General features: G+C 47.1%; 2 protein-coding genes across 4 annotated transcripts in view; one reads left to right on the top strand and one right to left on the bottom strand.

Annotated features, from left to right (window-relative positions):
- Positions 1 to 6814, bottom strand: part of MYO19 (myosin XIX) — a 41162-nt gene extending 34348 nt beyond the window's left edge. Inside the window, 4 exon segments of the mRNA XM_012445483.3 lie at positions 166 to 314; positions 676 to 814; positions 4676 to 4830; positions 6593 to 6814. Of these exon segments, the coding sequence (XP_012300906.3) occupies positions 166 to 314; positions 676 to 814; positions 4676 to 4687 (300 nt within the window). The 5' untranslated portion in view covers positions 4688 to 4830; positions 6593 to 6814.
- Positions 6815 to 7681: 867 nt separating this feature from the next.
- Positions 7682 to 11791, top strand: PIGW (phosphatidylinositol glycan anchor biosynthesis class W). 3 transcript variants are annotated; one of them, XM_012445491.3, is made up of 2 exons: positions 7682 to 8098; positions 9703 to 11791. In XM_012445491.3, the coding sequence occupies exon 2, from the start codon at positions 9714 to 9716 to the stop codon at positions 11226 to 11228; it is 1515 nt and encodes a 504-aa protein (XP_012300914.3). In that variant the 5' UTR covers positions 7682 to 8098; positions 9703 to 9713; the 3' UTR covers positions 11229 to 11791. The 3 variants fall into 3 exon arrangements, with proteins under 3 accessions (XP_012300914.3, XP_012300913.3, XP_064234116.1); XM_012445490.3 differs by lacking the exon at positions 7682 to 8098 and adding an exon at positions 8108 to 8195; XM_064378046.1 differs by lacking the exon at positions 7682 to 8098 and adding an exon at positions 8212 to 8367.
- The last annotated feature ends 1089 nt before the right edge of the window (positions 11792 to 12880 follow it).

Here is a 12880-nt window from a genome sequence, read left to right on the forward strand (position 1 = left end):
TTATGTTTCAAAACTCTGCCAGCTCCTATTGGGCAGGCCATGGCACCAGTGGACTCTGAATGACCACATGGCTGGTGAATGGATGAGTAAGGACAGGGGAAACCGCAAGGAGGTTTAGGCAGAGGTAGAGGAGCTCTTAGGTCACAGGAAGCGGCGGAGCCTTACCTGGGGCTGAGGTGCAGCATGGTACTCTCTCATTAGCTCGGGCGAGTAGAGCTGAGGAACAGGCTTGAAGGGGTTCAGAGCCACCAGGGTGCAGCCAGCATTGGTGTAGAATGTGTCTGCCATGTACCGGGACTGCAGGCACCTCAGGACTGAGGCAGAGATGCCTTTAGCAAACTCTGGCTCAAATATAGACAAACCACATACACAGACACACATTTGCCTAACAGCCCTCTTTCTGAAATTAGCCAAGAATCATTAAATCCCAGCAGCTCCCTGAAGAACAGATACAAGATCTAATTAAGATGGGCTCCAAATCTGAAGCAAAGCATGCCCCAGGGAGCCCAGGTGCATCTGCCATGCTCCCTCGGGCGGAGGTCTGGAACAGCCCACCTGGCTCCAGATTAGGAGTCCTGCCTACCTCCCTTCTGACCTGGAGAAGCTGCTCTGACTACTCTCATTGCACCTCCAACCTCCTGGAGATGGTACTCTTGAGGAACGGGAGGCCCATACCTGTCTCTAGCGTCACAGGATTCACCTTGGTGAGGTCATCCAGCTGGTACAGCAGGACCTCCCCACCTAGGAACTCCTGCAGGTCTTCTCTGAGGGATTCCCTGGCTTGGCCATCAGACCCCAGATTGTGGCCATTGACCTGGAAGAGATAACATGAAGGCCCTGAGAGCTGGGACTCAACAGCTGGCAGCTACAGAAGGGTGAGAACCTGGATAGTAGAAGGAGAACAGGTCTCTGGTATCATAGTCTGGTTGAGTTCAAATTTCAGTTCTGCCTCTTACTAGTCCTGTGAGGCTGGGTAAATTACCCTCTGAGTCATAGCTTATTTATTTGTAAATAAAGGAAAATAAACTCAACTGACAGGATTATTGGGAAGAAAAGTAAGAAGAGATATACAAAGCATTTGGTCAGTGCCTGGCATACAGCATGTACTCAACAAATGCTATCTCTTCTGCCAATAGCTCCAGCCAAATCCACTTCTAGGCTACTAGCCTTACTGGGCTTGGCAGGGGTGGGGCCCAAAGGGCTGCTATAGGAATGTTGCAAAGGAAAAGAACCATGAGTTAGGATTTTTTGGGAAGAAACCATTCAGCTTTCGATGTAAAACAGTTGTACCTTCCCAGAGAGGTGGCCCCATGTCTTCATCACCTGCCTTTGCAGCTTAAATTTAGGCTAATGGATTGGTTCCCTTGGCCCGGGTCTACTTGAGAGAAAGCCTAGCTCAAAAGGCTGTCTGAGGTCAAGAATAGGCACCAAGGGAACAGGTCCCTTCCTCTTCTCCCCTGCCCATCTTTTTTCGTTTAAAAAAGAAAAAAGTCTCTGCTACCCAGGCTGGAGTGCAGTGGTGTGATCATAGCTCACTGTAGCCTCCAATTCCTGAGCTCAAGTGATCCTTCTGCCTTAGCCTCCCAAGCAGCTGGGACTAGAGGGCATGAGTTACCCTATCTTCCTTTGCCCATCCTTGATGCCAGTCTTTCCATATGTAGCATCTCTCCACTTCCTCCCATAGTTACATTTCTCCTACTGACTCCTTTGAGGATGCAGGAGAGATAGGGTGGGGGTTGAAGACAGGTATCTTGCTGAAATGCGCTTTTGAAGAAAAACGTCTGTGATACAACAGGTGAATTTCCAATGAAAATGGTGAGCCTAAAATTTCAAACATCTCAGGAAAACAAATCATGATGGCAAGTTTCCTCCGAGAGGCCCAGTAATGCGTTTCTTCCAAAAAACGTTGCCTGTTCTCTGAACTTTGGGCCCACCATAATGCACAAGGTAGGCTCTTGTTGGCCTCCAGGGTAACTGCTGAGGTCAGAGCACAGCTAGACCTATACAAATCCCTCTGTTCTAATGAACGAAAAAACCACCACACAAATCACTCACCAATACAAACACAATTTATGAAGAGTTCTGATCCAACCAGAGAGATATCTGAGTATAGTGATAAGTACCTGGACTTGAAAGTGCCTGGGTTTGAATCCTGATTCTACCTCTTACAGTTATATACTCTTATGTTTATTTCTTAATCTCTTTGTGCCTCAACTCTCCTCATCTGGTCCCTGTAATCCCAACTACTTGCTGAGGCAGAAGGACCACTTGGGCCTAAAAGTTTGAGACTACAATGAGCTATGATAGTACCACTGCACTCTAGCTTGGGTAACAGAGCAAGACCTTGTCTCTAAAGTAAAATAAAAATAGAAAAATTTCCAGCTGGCCATAGTGGCTCAAGCCTGTAATCCCTGCACTTAGGCCAAGGTGACCCTATTTCTATAAAAAATATTTAAAAATTAGGTAGGCGTGGTAATATGTGCCTGTAACCCCAGCTACTCTAGAGGCTGAGGTAGGAGGGTTGTTTCAGCACAGGAGGTTGAGCTATGGTGATGCCACTGCACTCCATCCTGGGGGACAAAATGAGACTCTGTTTCCAATATTTTTAAAGTTCTTATCTGTAAAATGGGATAATGGTACCCACCTCATAGATACTTATAAGCACATAAACACATGAAGGATTTAGAAAGGCCATCTGGAATCTGCCAAAAATAGTTAGCTGTTCTTCTAAAAGTGGCTTTTCTATTTTTTTTTTTTTTGACACAGAGTCTCACTCTATCGCCCAGGCTGGAGTGCAGTGGCACAATCTCAGCTCACTGCAACCTCTGCCTCCCAGGTTCAAGTGATTCTCATGCCTCGGGCACCCAAGTAGCTGGGATCACAGGCATGTATCATCATACCGGCTAATATTTGTATTTTTAGTAGAGATGGGATTTCACCATGTTGGCCAGACTGGTCCCGAACTACTGACCTCAGATGATCTGCTGGCCTCAGCCTCCCAAAGTACTGGGATTACAGGCATGAGCCACCGTGCCTGGCCTTATTAAAGAGACAGGGTTTCACGGCTGCGTGCAGCAGCTCACGCCTGCAAAAGCACTTTGGGAGGCCGAGGCAGGTGGATCACCCGAGGTCAGGAGTTTGAGACCAGCCTTGTCAACAGACTAAGACCCCACTGCTAAAATTAAAAATAAAAATAAAAATAAAAAAAATTGGAGGCTGGGCGTGGTGGCTCATGCCTGTAATCCTAGCACTTTGGGAGACTGAGGTGGGCAGATCACCTGGGGTCAGGAACTTGAGACCAGCCTGGTCAACCTGGTGAAACCCCGTCTCTACTAAAAATACAACAATCGTCTGGGTGTGGTGGAATGCACCTGTAATCCCAGTTACTTGGGAGGCTGAAGCAGGAGAATCACTTGAGCCCAGGGAGGTGGAGGTTACAGTGAGCCAAGATGGCGCCATTGCACTCCAGCCTGGGGGACAAAGCGAGACTCTGTCTCAAAAAAAAAAAAAATAATAATAATGTGGAAAATAGAGATAAGCAAAAGGAGCATGAAAATCCAATAGCATACCACCCAGGAATAACCAACATTTTAGAGAATATCATAAATTTTTCCCCTAAATACATATTTTAAAAACACTGAAAAGTATTACACTTTTGTGTAACTTGCTTTATTCCATTACACTGATATACTATAAGCAGTCTACTATTTAGACATTGTGGCTTTTTCAATTCTTTTACAAGTGTAAATGGTTTTATATACACTGAAATTCTTATGGCCTTTACGCAGGATCATTTTTGAGAAGCTGGATTGCAGGTTTAAGGGGTATACAACAGTAGCCTTTTCAGAGAGGCACAGATGTGAGGATCATGCACCCCAAGATTCATTAATCAGAATCCTTCTGTATTTCCCCATAGATAGTCTCCTACATTTTTGTACAGGCTGACCTCTTTTCCTAGAGTGCTTATTTTCCTTCTCCACGTGCCTAATTCTTTCTTGTTCTTTAAGGCTGAGCTTCAAGGAACACATGCTCTTGCAAGCCCCAGGCTTCTACTATGTCTCAACAATTCAGATGGCTGGGACATCTCTCAGGACTTCCTCTGTAGAATCCCCAAAGTGCCCTAAGGATTTCTTTATCCATCCCACCTTACCTATCCCAAAGAAAGGAGCTAAAAACCACAAGACAGGTTGAAATTCGGTATCAGCAAGAGCTTTTTTTTTTTTTTTTTTTTTTTTTTTTTGAGACGGAGTTTCGCTGTTGTTACCCAGGCTGGAGTGCAATGGCGCGATCTCGGCTCACCGCAACCTCCGCTTCCTGGGTTCAGGCAATTCTCCTGCCTCAGCCTCCTGAGTAGCTGGGATTACAGGCACGTGCCACCATGCCCAGCTAATTTTTTGTATTAGTAGAGACGGGGTTTCACATGTTGACCAGGATGGTCTCGATCTCTTGACCACGTGATCCACCCGCCTCGGCCTCCCAAAGTGCTGGGATTACAGGCTTGAGCCACCGCGCCCGGCCTAGCAAGAGCTTCTTGATGAGTAAAAGGCACTGGAGAAACAATTTGAGGAGAGAAAAAAAAGACCTTTACAGGGGCTCTCCCTTCCTTTCAGGTTAGGGCTAGCAAAAGATGCTGCAGGTGCTTGAGGGCCTGGGTTATCAAAGGTTGAGGTATTACCTGCTGGAGCATCCTCCTTCAACGTGGTCAGCCAGGGTTCTGGGTTGCAGGAGGTAAAAGGAGTACTATCCACCTAGTCATAGGACCATGGGCTGGGGTATGGTGCCAACAAAGGGCTCAGTACTAGAGCAATCTCAGATAAGTCACTCCAGAGCCTGTGGCATGAGAGAGAAGACAAGGACAACACACAGGTGAGGACTTTTCTGTAGTGACTGACTCACTCCTATTCTTCCCACCAAGCAGGAGCAACCAAAATGAGAACCAAGGCAGGCCCGGGCAGAGAATGAGTGTCCTTTCTCTTGCTAATTAGGAGACAGGGGAAACTTTTATGAAAGCCTGGGCCAGTTTTATTACAGGGTTAGGGTTTGGGGTGAGGCTGCAAATCCTCTGGGTCAGTATGCCATAGAAGAGGAACAAGACACTGGGGAGACAAAGAAGCCTTGTGCCCTATCCTTTAGACAGAAATATCCTATTGCAGTGTAGCCAGTTGTTGGTGGGGAGGGGAAGCTGGAGTCATCTCTTGCTGCTCCAGGAAAGGTGTGGTATGGTAGGGAAATCATAGTTCAACCACTCACTGGGTGTGTGATCCTGGGTCAGCCACATCACCCACCTCAATTTCTTACCTTGAAAATGGGGACAGTTAAATCTGCCTCATAAGGAATGGTTGTGAAGGTCAATGAGGTCACGGTTTGACAGCACCACACTACCGAGACCAGCATGGCCGTAGAGACCCCTACCCAGGCGGTGCTGAAGGCATTAAGAAGTAGACACCCAGATAAAACAGCAAAATGGGAATATTCGGGGGCCAAGAGCCTTCCGAGCTGAGAGCCTCAGGGGATTAACAGCATTCTGGGCTGTGGCCCTTGAACAGATGCTGACCCACAGTTATTCTCTCTGAACAGGTGATTATTATTAATAAACAAGTTCTCTCTGAACAGGTGATTGTTATTCACAAACAGGTGTTCTGTGTTTTCTCATAGACCCAAGATAAACTAGGTAGGCAGCTGGTGCCTGCTTACCACTGATCAAGGACAAACTACAAAGTATTCTCCACGGAGGGAGCCACGGAGGCAGGGTCACATACCCCGTGCTTAAAGAAGTTTTAACCGGTGTAAGATATACATTACTGTTTGCTACTTTAGAATGCCCCAAGCAGTTTTCCACTTTGGGGGGCGGGGGCAGGGGCGGCCAGGTTTTCCCTGCCATCCTTCTCAGCAAACAATATACTTTTATCATATACTCAGCATTGCTCAGCACCACACAAAGTACAAATCTGAGTATTCACTCAGGATAAACACTGTAAGCACTACAGCTAAGGGTTGATGATCCATTTGGGAGCACTAATCAGGTGAACAGTGTCAACTTCAAGAAGGTGAGGATTTCAGGGAGCTGAATCCATCTGGGAGGTGGGTTGTTGCGAGGCTTGGCCTAAGCCAATCTTTGAAGAATGGTTAAGTGACCCTCAGACTTGGAATTTTCCAGGCCTTGGCACCACGTCTAGCAAGGAGAGATGAGGCGTGCCTGCAACGGATTAACCCTGGTGGAGACTTTCTTGAGGCCCTGAATACGTCGTCTTTAAAGAACCCAGCAATAGGGACTTCCTTAGAAGCTGGAAAAATAATTCAGGCAGAAAGGAGCATCAGAACTGTGCTGAACACACTGACCCTGGACACTTTCCCATCCAAGGGAAAGCCATGCAGAGGGCTCCAAAGAACAAAGCTCTTTCAACTGGGAGCTCATCTCAAGCAATAGGTCCAGAGGGGCTGCACAACAGGTTTGGGGTTTGAATCCAGAGCCCAAGCCCCCTGGCACAGATTCCAAGAACTCTCTAAGCCTTCCTCTGTTTCCTCGTTTACAAAATGGAGTAATGATATCCAGACCTCATAGGGATAAATGAAGGATGAAAGGGACTAATACCTGTGAGAGCGCTTTGCAAATATTATGATGCAGCATCAGCCCCCAGCTGGAGTCAAGTGAGATTAGGGCAGTTTTCTCCAGTTCTCCCAGCTCCTGCTCTAGTCGGTTTTGCAGTTTCCAGCCAAGAATTTCTGGAAAGGGTGTGACCACTGTGGGCAGAAGGGAGACAGTAATGAGTAGATGGAACACCGAATCAAGGCAAGTGGTAACCTGACCACCAGTCCCTCCACCTTCTCAGCCTCAGTTTCTTTCTAGTAATGGAGGACAGTGGGAGGGCACACGCTGAGAAGGGCTGGATAAGGATCTTGTGAGCCCAGGTGGCTCCGCCCCCAGGTTCCCGGCGGGAACCGGGAATTCCTGGTCCGGGCGACGCGCCACCAAATCCAGCACTGGGATGCCGTTCCGGAAGCACCTGGCACTGGGAGAGTACGTCCTTCCCAGGAAGGTGGACACGACCCCAGCCAAGGGCGCGGCTGCACTGACGCCTCCCTGGACCGCTCCCTTCCGGGGTCCTGAGCTGGGCAAAGAGTTTAGTAGGGACCCTCTTCCCACCCGGGTCGCCCCCTGCCGGCCAGGTGGAAAGGTGGAGGGTGACCATGAAAGGCCCGAGAGCGGGGCTACCCGCTCATGAGACACAAGAGGGTCAAATGGAAAAGGGAAGAAAGAAGGGAAACAGCACTTCGGAAGGGGAGGTGGAGACGCCCTCTTCTTCCTCAGCTCTGAGGGGCAAACTGGCCTCCTCTGCCCCTTTTGCGTCGCGAGGGCTTCAGATCTGGGTTCGGGATGGCACTCACCGGTCCCACGGCCCGAGCCGCCGTGCGTCAGGTCCCCGCCCGGCCAGACTGGAAAGGCGGACGGGCCGGGTCGGGCGGCGGGAAGAACCGGGGAGGGGAGAGAAGAGGAGGGGCAGGAGCGAGCAGGGAGGAGGGAAAGCTGGGACCGCACCCGGTCGGCTGAGGCACCGGCCGAGTGGCCGGGGTCGGTCAGCTCCTCCCCAGGGGCGGGGCGCGCACTCGCAGCGCGGGCCACACGTGGCTCGGTTGGGACGCCGGGTCTGGCTTGTGGGCTCAGTCTAGGGTGAGATGTTTTGCGACCCCGGCGTAAAATGAGGGTAAAGCGGCAGCTTCCCACGTTCCGGGAAAGAAGCGCGGAAGCACGGTTTCCTGGGCCTTCGGGCGCTCCCAGGGCCGGGGGTCTTTCTGTAGAGGTCGCTGCGGCGGAGCCTTGCGCAGGTCCCGCAGACCCCTTTACCCTGATAGGGCCTCGCCGTGGGGTCTGAGGGGCCGCTGTGAGGTGCATGGCGCGCCGTTTCCTCTCCAGGCGCTCCTCTCAGGGACATAGCCCGAGAGGATCTGACCTGTATCAGCCCAAAGGACATAAGGACAAGAGTGGGTAGCCCAAGGGACACGGGGACGAGCGCCATTACGGGCGGGGACACGGAATCTGCCGGCCCGGAAGTGCAGGCTGCCCGCGTCGGCCGGAAGCGCCTCGCGGGAGGCGGAAGAGGTTGGTGCCCGCGTGGTTTGGCGGGTGCAGGGGAGTCCGGCGGCCGAGCCCACGCAGACCCTCTGCCGGAGTCGCAGGCTCCACTGGAGCACGTGAGGTATACGGGCAGAGTGCGGCCAGATCGGGCGTCTGTCAGGAAAGACTTTATTTTTTCAGAGACGAGAGTCTCGCTCTGTCACCCAGGTAGGAGTGCAGTGGCGCTATCTCGGCTCACGCCCTGGGCTACAGCGATCCTCCCGCCTCAGCTTGGCGAGTGGCTGTGATTACAGGTGCGCACCACCAGGCCCAGCTAATTTTTAATTGCTTTTTTTCCTTTTGTAGAGACGGAATCTCGCAATGTTCCCTAGGCTGATTTCAAACTCCTGGCCTCAAGTGATTCTCGTCCCAAAGCGCTAGGATTACAGGCATAAGCCGCTGCTCCCCGCTAGGACTTTCTTATTTTTAAAGGTCAATTGATTTGAGTCGGTTACTGTGAGGTATTGTCGCAGGTTCCAGACAGGCCATAATGCATGCATGCATTCACTTACTTATTCAGTTCATGTTAAGTGAGAAGCTCTAGGTTCATGTTTGACCAACAAATGTGTTCTTCCAGTATGCCATTTTTCAGACAATGTGTGGCATTCAGAGGTGTTTTATAGCCCTTAATAAAAGAACAACTAACACTACTGTGCGCTATACATCTATTCTTAATGCACCCATGGTACCTACTTCCACCCTAACCTGAAAACAGCTGTCTGTAAATAAGGGAAGGACCAGCCTGGGCAGGGATCCAGAAATCACTGCAGGGCTCACGTTTTATACCGAGGCAGTAGATTTAGAGAGGCTCTGAACTGGAACCAAGGCCCCCAACTTCAAAATGTACTTGTAGTCTGCTAGCCTTTGGATTTGCTTTAAACTCATTATTAAAAGTGTATTCAATTTTCATCAAAGACTCTTCGTAATACATACTGTGCTCCATAATAGAAATTCCCGGCTGCTTATGATACCATTCTCAGGGTTTATATACCAAATTTGCTCTCTTTTCTTTTTCATTTCTTTTTTTTTTCGAGACGGAGTTTCACTCTTGTTGCTTAGGCTGGAGTGCAATGGTGCGATCTTGGCTCACTGCAACCTCCGCCTTCCTGGTTCAAGCGATTCTCCTGCCTCAGCCTCCTGAGTAGCTGAGATTACACGCGGGTGCCACCACGCTAGGCTAATTTTATATTTTTAGTAGAGATGGGGTTTCGCCATGTTGGCCAGGTTGGTCTGGAACTCCTGACTTCAGGTGATCCTCCCACCTCAGCCTCTCGAAGTGCTGGGATTACAGGTGTGAGCCATGCGCCCGGCCCCAAATTCACTTTGTAAGTCTATCTTGTATAGGGAATAGTTGAAGCTTTGTAACCAATAATTTCATACTATAAGTATGACAGTTCTATCCTAATGCATTAGTGTTAAGCCTTTTCCTACAATCCTTGGAAGAGGATTCTTCACAAATCCTAGGTGAAATCATTAGGGCCCAAAGTTCGCTCTGAAATCTAGGAATAAGAGTAAAATTAAGCCAGGTATGCTGATTACACAAGAATGTTGCGTTTCACAAATCCATTCCTTTGCTCTTGTTTTCACAGAAAGAAAAAAAATGTCTCAAAAGCAGATGAAGGAAGCTTTTGTCAGTAACCTCAATGGAACCACTGTGCTGGAAATCACCCAGGGATTGTGCTTTCCTGCATTCTGTATCCTGTGCAGAGGATTCCTGATCATTTTCTCACAGCACATGTGTTCTTTTTCACATACCTGGAAAACTAGATTCTTCATGGACTTTATTGTCCTAATAGTTCCCATGGTAGCCACTTTGACCATTTGGGCTTCATTTATTCTCCTTGAGCTTCTCACTGTAATTATCTTTGGGGCAGGGCTGTTCTATCAAATATACCGAAGGAGGACTTGCTATGCCAGAGTTCCTTTCCAGAAAATCCTTGAAAAATTCTTGAACATCAGTGTAGAATCAGAATACATTCCAGCTATCTCCTGTTTCCGTGTAATTACCAGTGCATTTACTGCTATTGCTATTTTGGCTGTGGACTTCCCACTTTTTCCCAGAAGATTTGCCAAAACTGAGCTCTATGGGACAGGAGCAATGGATTTTGGAGTAGGTGGCTTTGTTTTTGGGACTGCAATGGTTTGTCTAGAGATCAGGAGGAGAAAATATACGGAAGGGTCGAAATTGTGTTACTTTACAAACTCATTGTACTCTGTTTGGCCATTGGTCTTCCTAGGAATTGGACGATTAGCCATTATAAAATCAATAGGCTATCAGGAACATTTAACTGAGTATGGAGTTCACTGGAACTTTTTCTTTACCATAATAGTTGTGAAATTGGTAACACCACTGCTTTTGATTATTTTTCCCCTAAATACGTCCTGGATTATTGCCCTCATCATTAGTGTATTATACCAGCTAGCCCTTGACTTTACTCCACTGAAGAGGTTAATATTATATGGTACTGATGGTAATGGCACACGGGTTGGTCTACTAAATGCCAACCGTGAAGGAATAATCTCTACCCTGGGATATGTGGCGATACACATGGCTGGTGTACAAACAGGGTTATATGTACATAAGAACAGATCATATATCAAAGACTTGATAAAAGTAGCCTGTTGTCTTTTGCTGGCAGCTATTAGCCTCTTTATATCTCTTTATGTAGTTCAAGTAAATGTAGAATTAGTATCTCGAAGAATGGCAAATTTAGCCTTTTGTATTTGGATAGTTGCTTCTAGCCTGATTCTTCTTAGTAGTTTATTACTGGGTGATATAATTTTGAGTTTTGCCAAATTTCTAATTAAAGGTGCTCTAGTACCATGTTCTTGGAAACTTATCCAGTCACCTGTTACAAATAAAAAGCATTCAGAATCTCTAGTCCCTGAAACTGAAAGAAGGGAACCCAGTCTTTGTTTAATCACAGCTCTAAACAGAAAACAGTTAATATTTTTCTTACTGTCAAATATAACAACTGGCCTGATTAACCTGATGGTAGATACATTACACAGCAGTACCTTGTGGGCCTTATTTGTGGTCAATCTCTATATGTTTTCCAACTGTTTTATTGTATATGTACTGTATTTGCAAGATAAGACTATAAAATTTTGGTGATCAACAGTAGGATATATAAGTATTTGGGCAATGTTTAATGAGGAAGAATATAAATTGTAAAGAAAATGAGTTTTTGGCAACAGTGTTAACCATATTTTATTACAAAATAATAGTAGTAATGCTTTATTATTTTTTTTCCTGGAACAGAGTCTCACTCTGTTGCCCAGGCTGGAGTGCAGTGGCCTGATCTCGGCTCATGCAACCTCCACCTCCTGGGTTCAAGTGATTCTCCTGCCTCAGCCTCCTGAGTAGCTGGGACTGGAGGTGTTGGCCACCATGCCCAGCTAATTTTTGTGTATTTAGTAGAGGTAGGATTTTGCCATATTGGCCAGGTTGCTCTCAAAACTCCTGAATGCAAGTGATCCACCTGCCTCAGCCTCCCAAAGTGCTGGGATTACAGGCATGAGCTACCACACTGAGCCAATGCTTAATATTTTAATGTATCTCAACAACAAACCAAGAAGAAACAAAGCCTTGTGACTTGTTAGAATGTATGCTATTCTGTATTTTTATTGTATATTGCTTTTACAATAAATGTATATTAAATGAAATGTTTATGTTGACATTTCGGTGTAAACTGGATTGTCAATACTTCTTTATTGCTCAATTTAAATTTTTGAATAAAACCTAGGATTAAGAAGGAAGGGTTTAAAATCAAATACTCCAGTGTGCAGATGGGTGTATAAAAAAAAGAAAAATTTAAGCCGGGCGCGGTGGCTCATGCCTGTAATCCCAGCACTTTGGGAGGCCGAGGCGGGTGGATCACGAGGTCAAGAAATCGAGACCATCCTGGTCAACATGATGAAACCCCGTCTCTACTAAAAATACAAAAAATTAGCTGGGCATGGTGGCGCGTGCCTGTAATCCCAGCTACTCAGGAGGCTGAGGCAGGAGAATTGCCTGAACCCAGGAGGCTGAGGTTGCGGTGAGCTGAGATCGCACCATTGCACTCCAGCCTGGGTAACAAGAGCGAAACTCTGTCTCAAAAAAAAACTTTGAAAAATCATTTTGTCATGAAATAATTTTCTAAGCATTTTCCTTGGGATATTGATTTTATTGTATTTATAGCACCCAGGCTACCTCCTTGAGAAACAGCAATTTAGCTAGCAAGTTATCTGCCTTTTTTGCCTTAAGAATACGTTTTCATTTTATTCCTATAGTATGTGAAACACTGTCCAAAAATAACTGTTCAGTGGACCTAACAGACAAACCAAAATTAGGGAAGGTAAGCTCAGATGGAAAAAGATTGTTGTGATCTCATTTTATTATGTTTTATATATGTGTTTTAACTTTTTTTTTTTTTTTTTTTTTTTGAGACAGAGTTTCGCTCGTTACCCAGGCTGGAGTGCAATGGCGCGATCTCGGCTCACTGCAACCTCCGCCTCCTGGGTTCAGGCAATTCTCCTGCCTCAGCCTCCTGAGTAGCTGGGGTTACAGGTACACGCCACCATGCCCAGCTAATTTTTTGTATTTTTAGTAGAGACAGGGTTTCACTATGTTGACCAGGATAGTCTCGATCTCTTGACTTCGTGATCCACCCGCCTCGGTCTCCCAAAGTGTTGGGATTACAGGCGTGAGCCACCGCCCCCGGCCCCGTGTTTTAACATCTTTTCAGAGATTTAAATCCCCAGGCTGAATACTCTTTGTGAAGT

The sequence above is a fragment of the Aotus nancymaae genome, unplaced genomic scaffold, assembly GCF_030222135.1.
Source record: "Aotus nancymaae isolate 86718 unplaced genomic scaffold, 86718_ANA_hifiasm-v0.15.2.pri h1tg000018l, whole genome shotgun sequence".
Lineage (NCBI taxonomy): Eukaryota > Metazoa > Chordata > Mammalia > Primates > Aotidae > Aotus > Aotus nancymaae.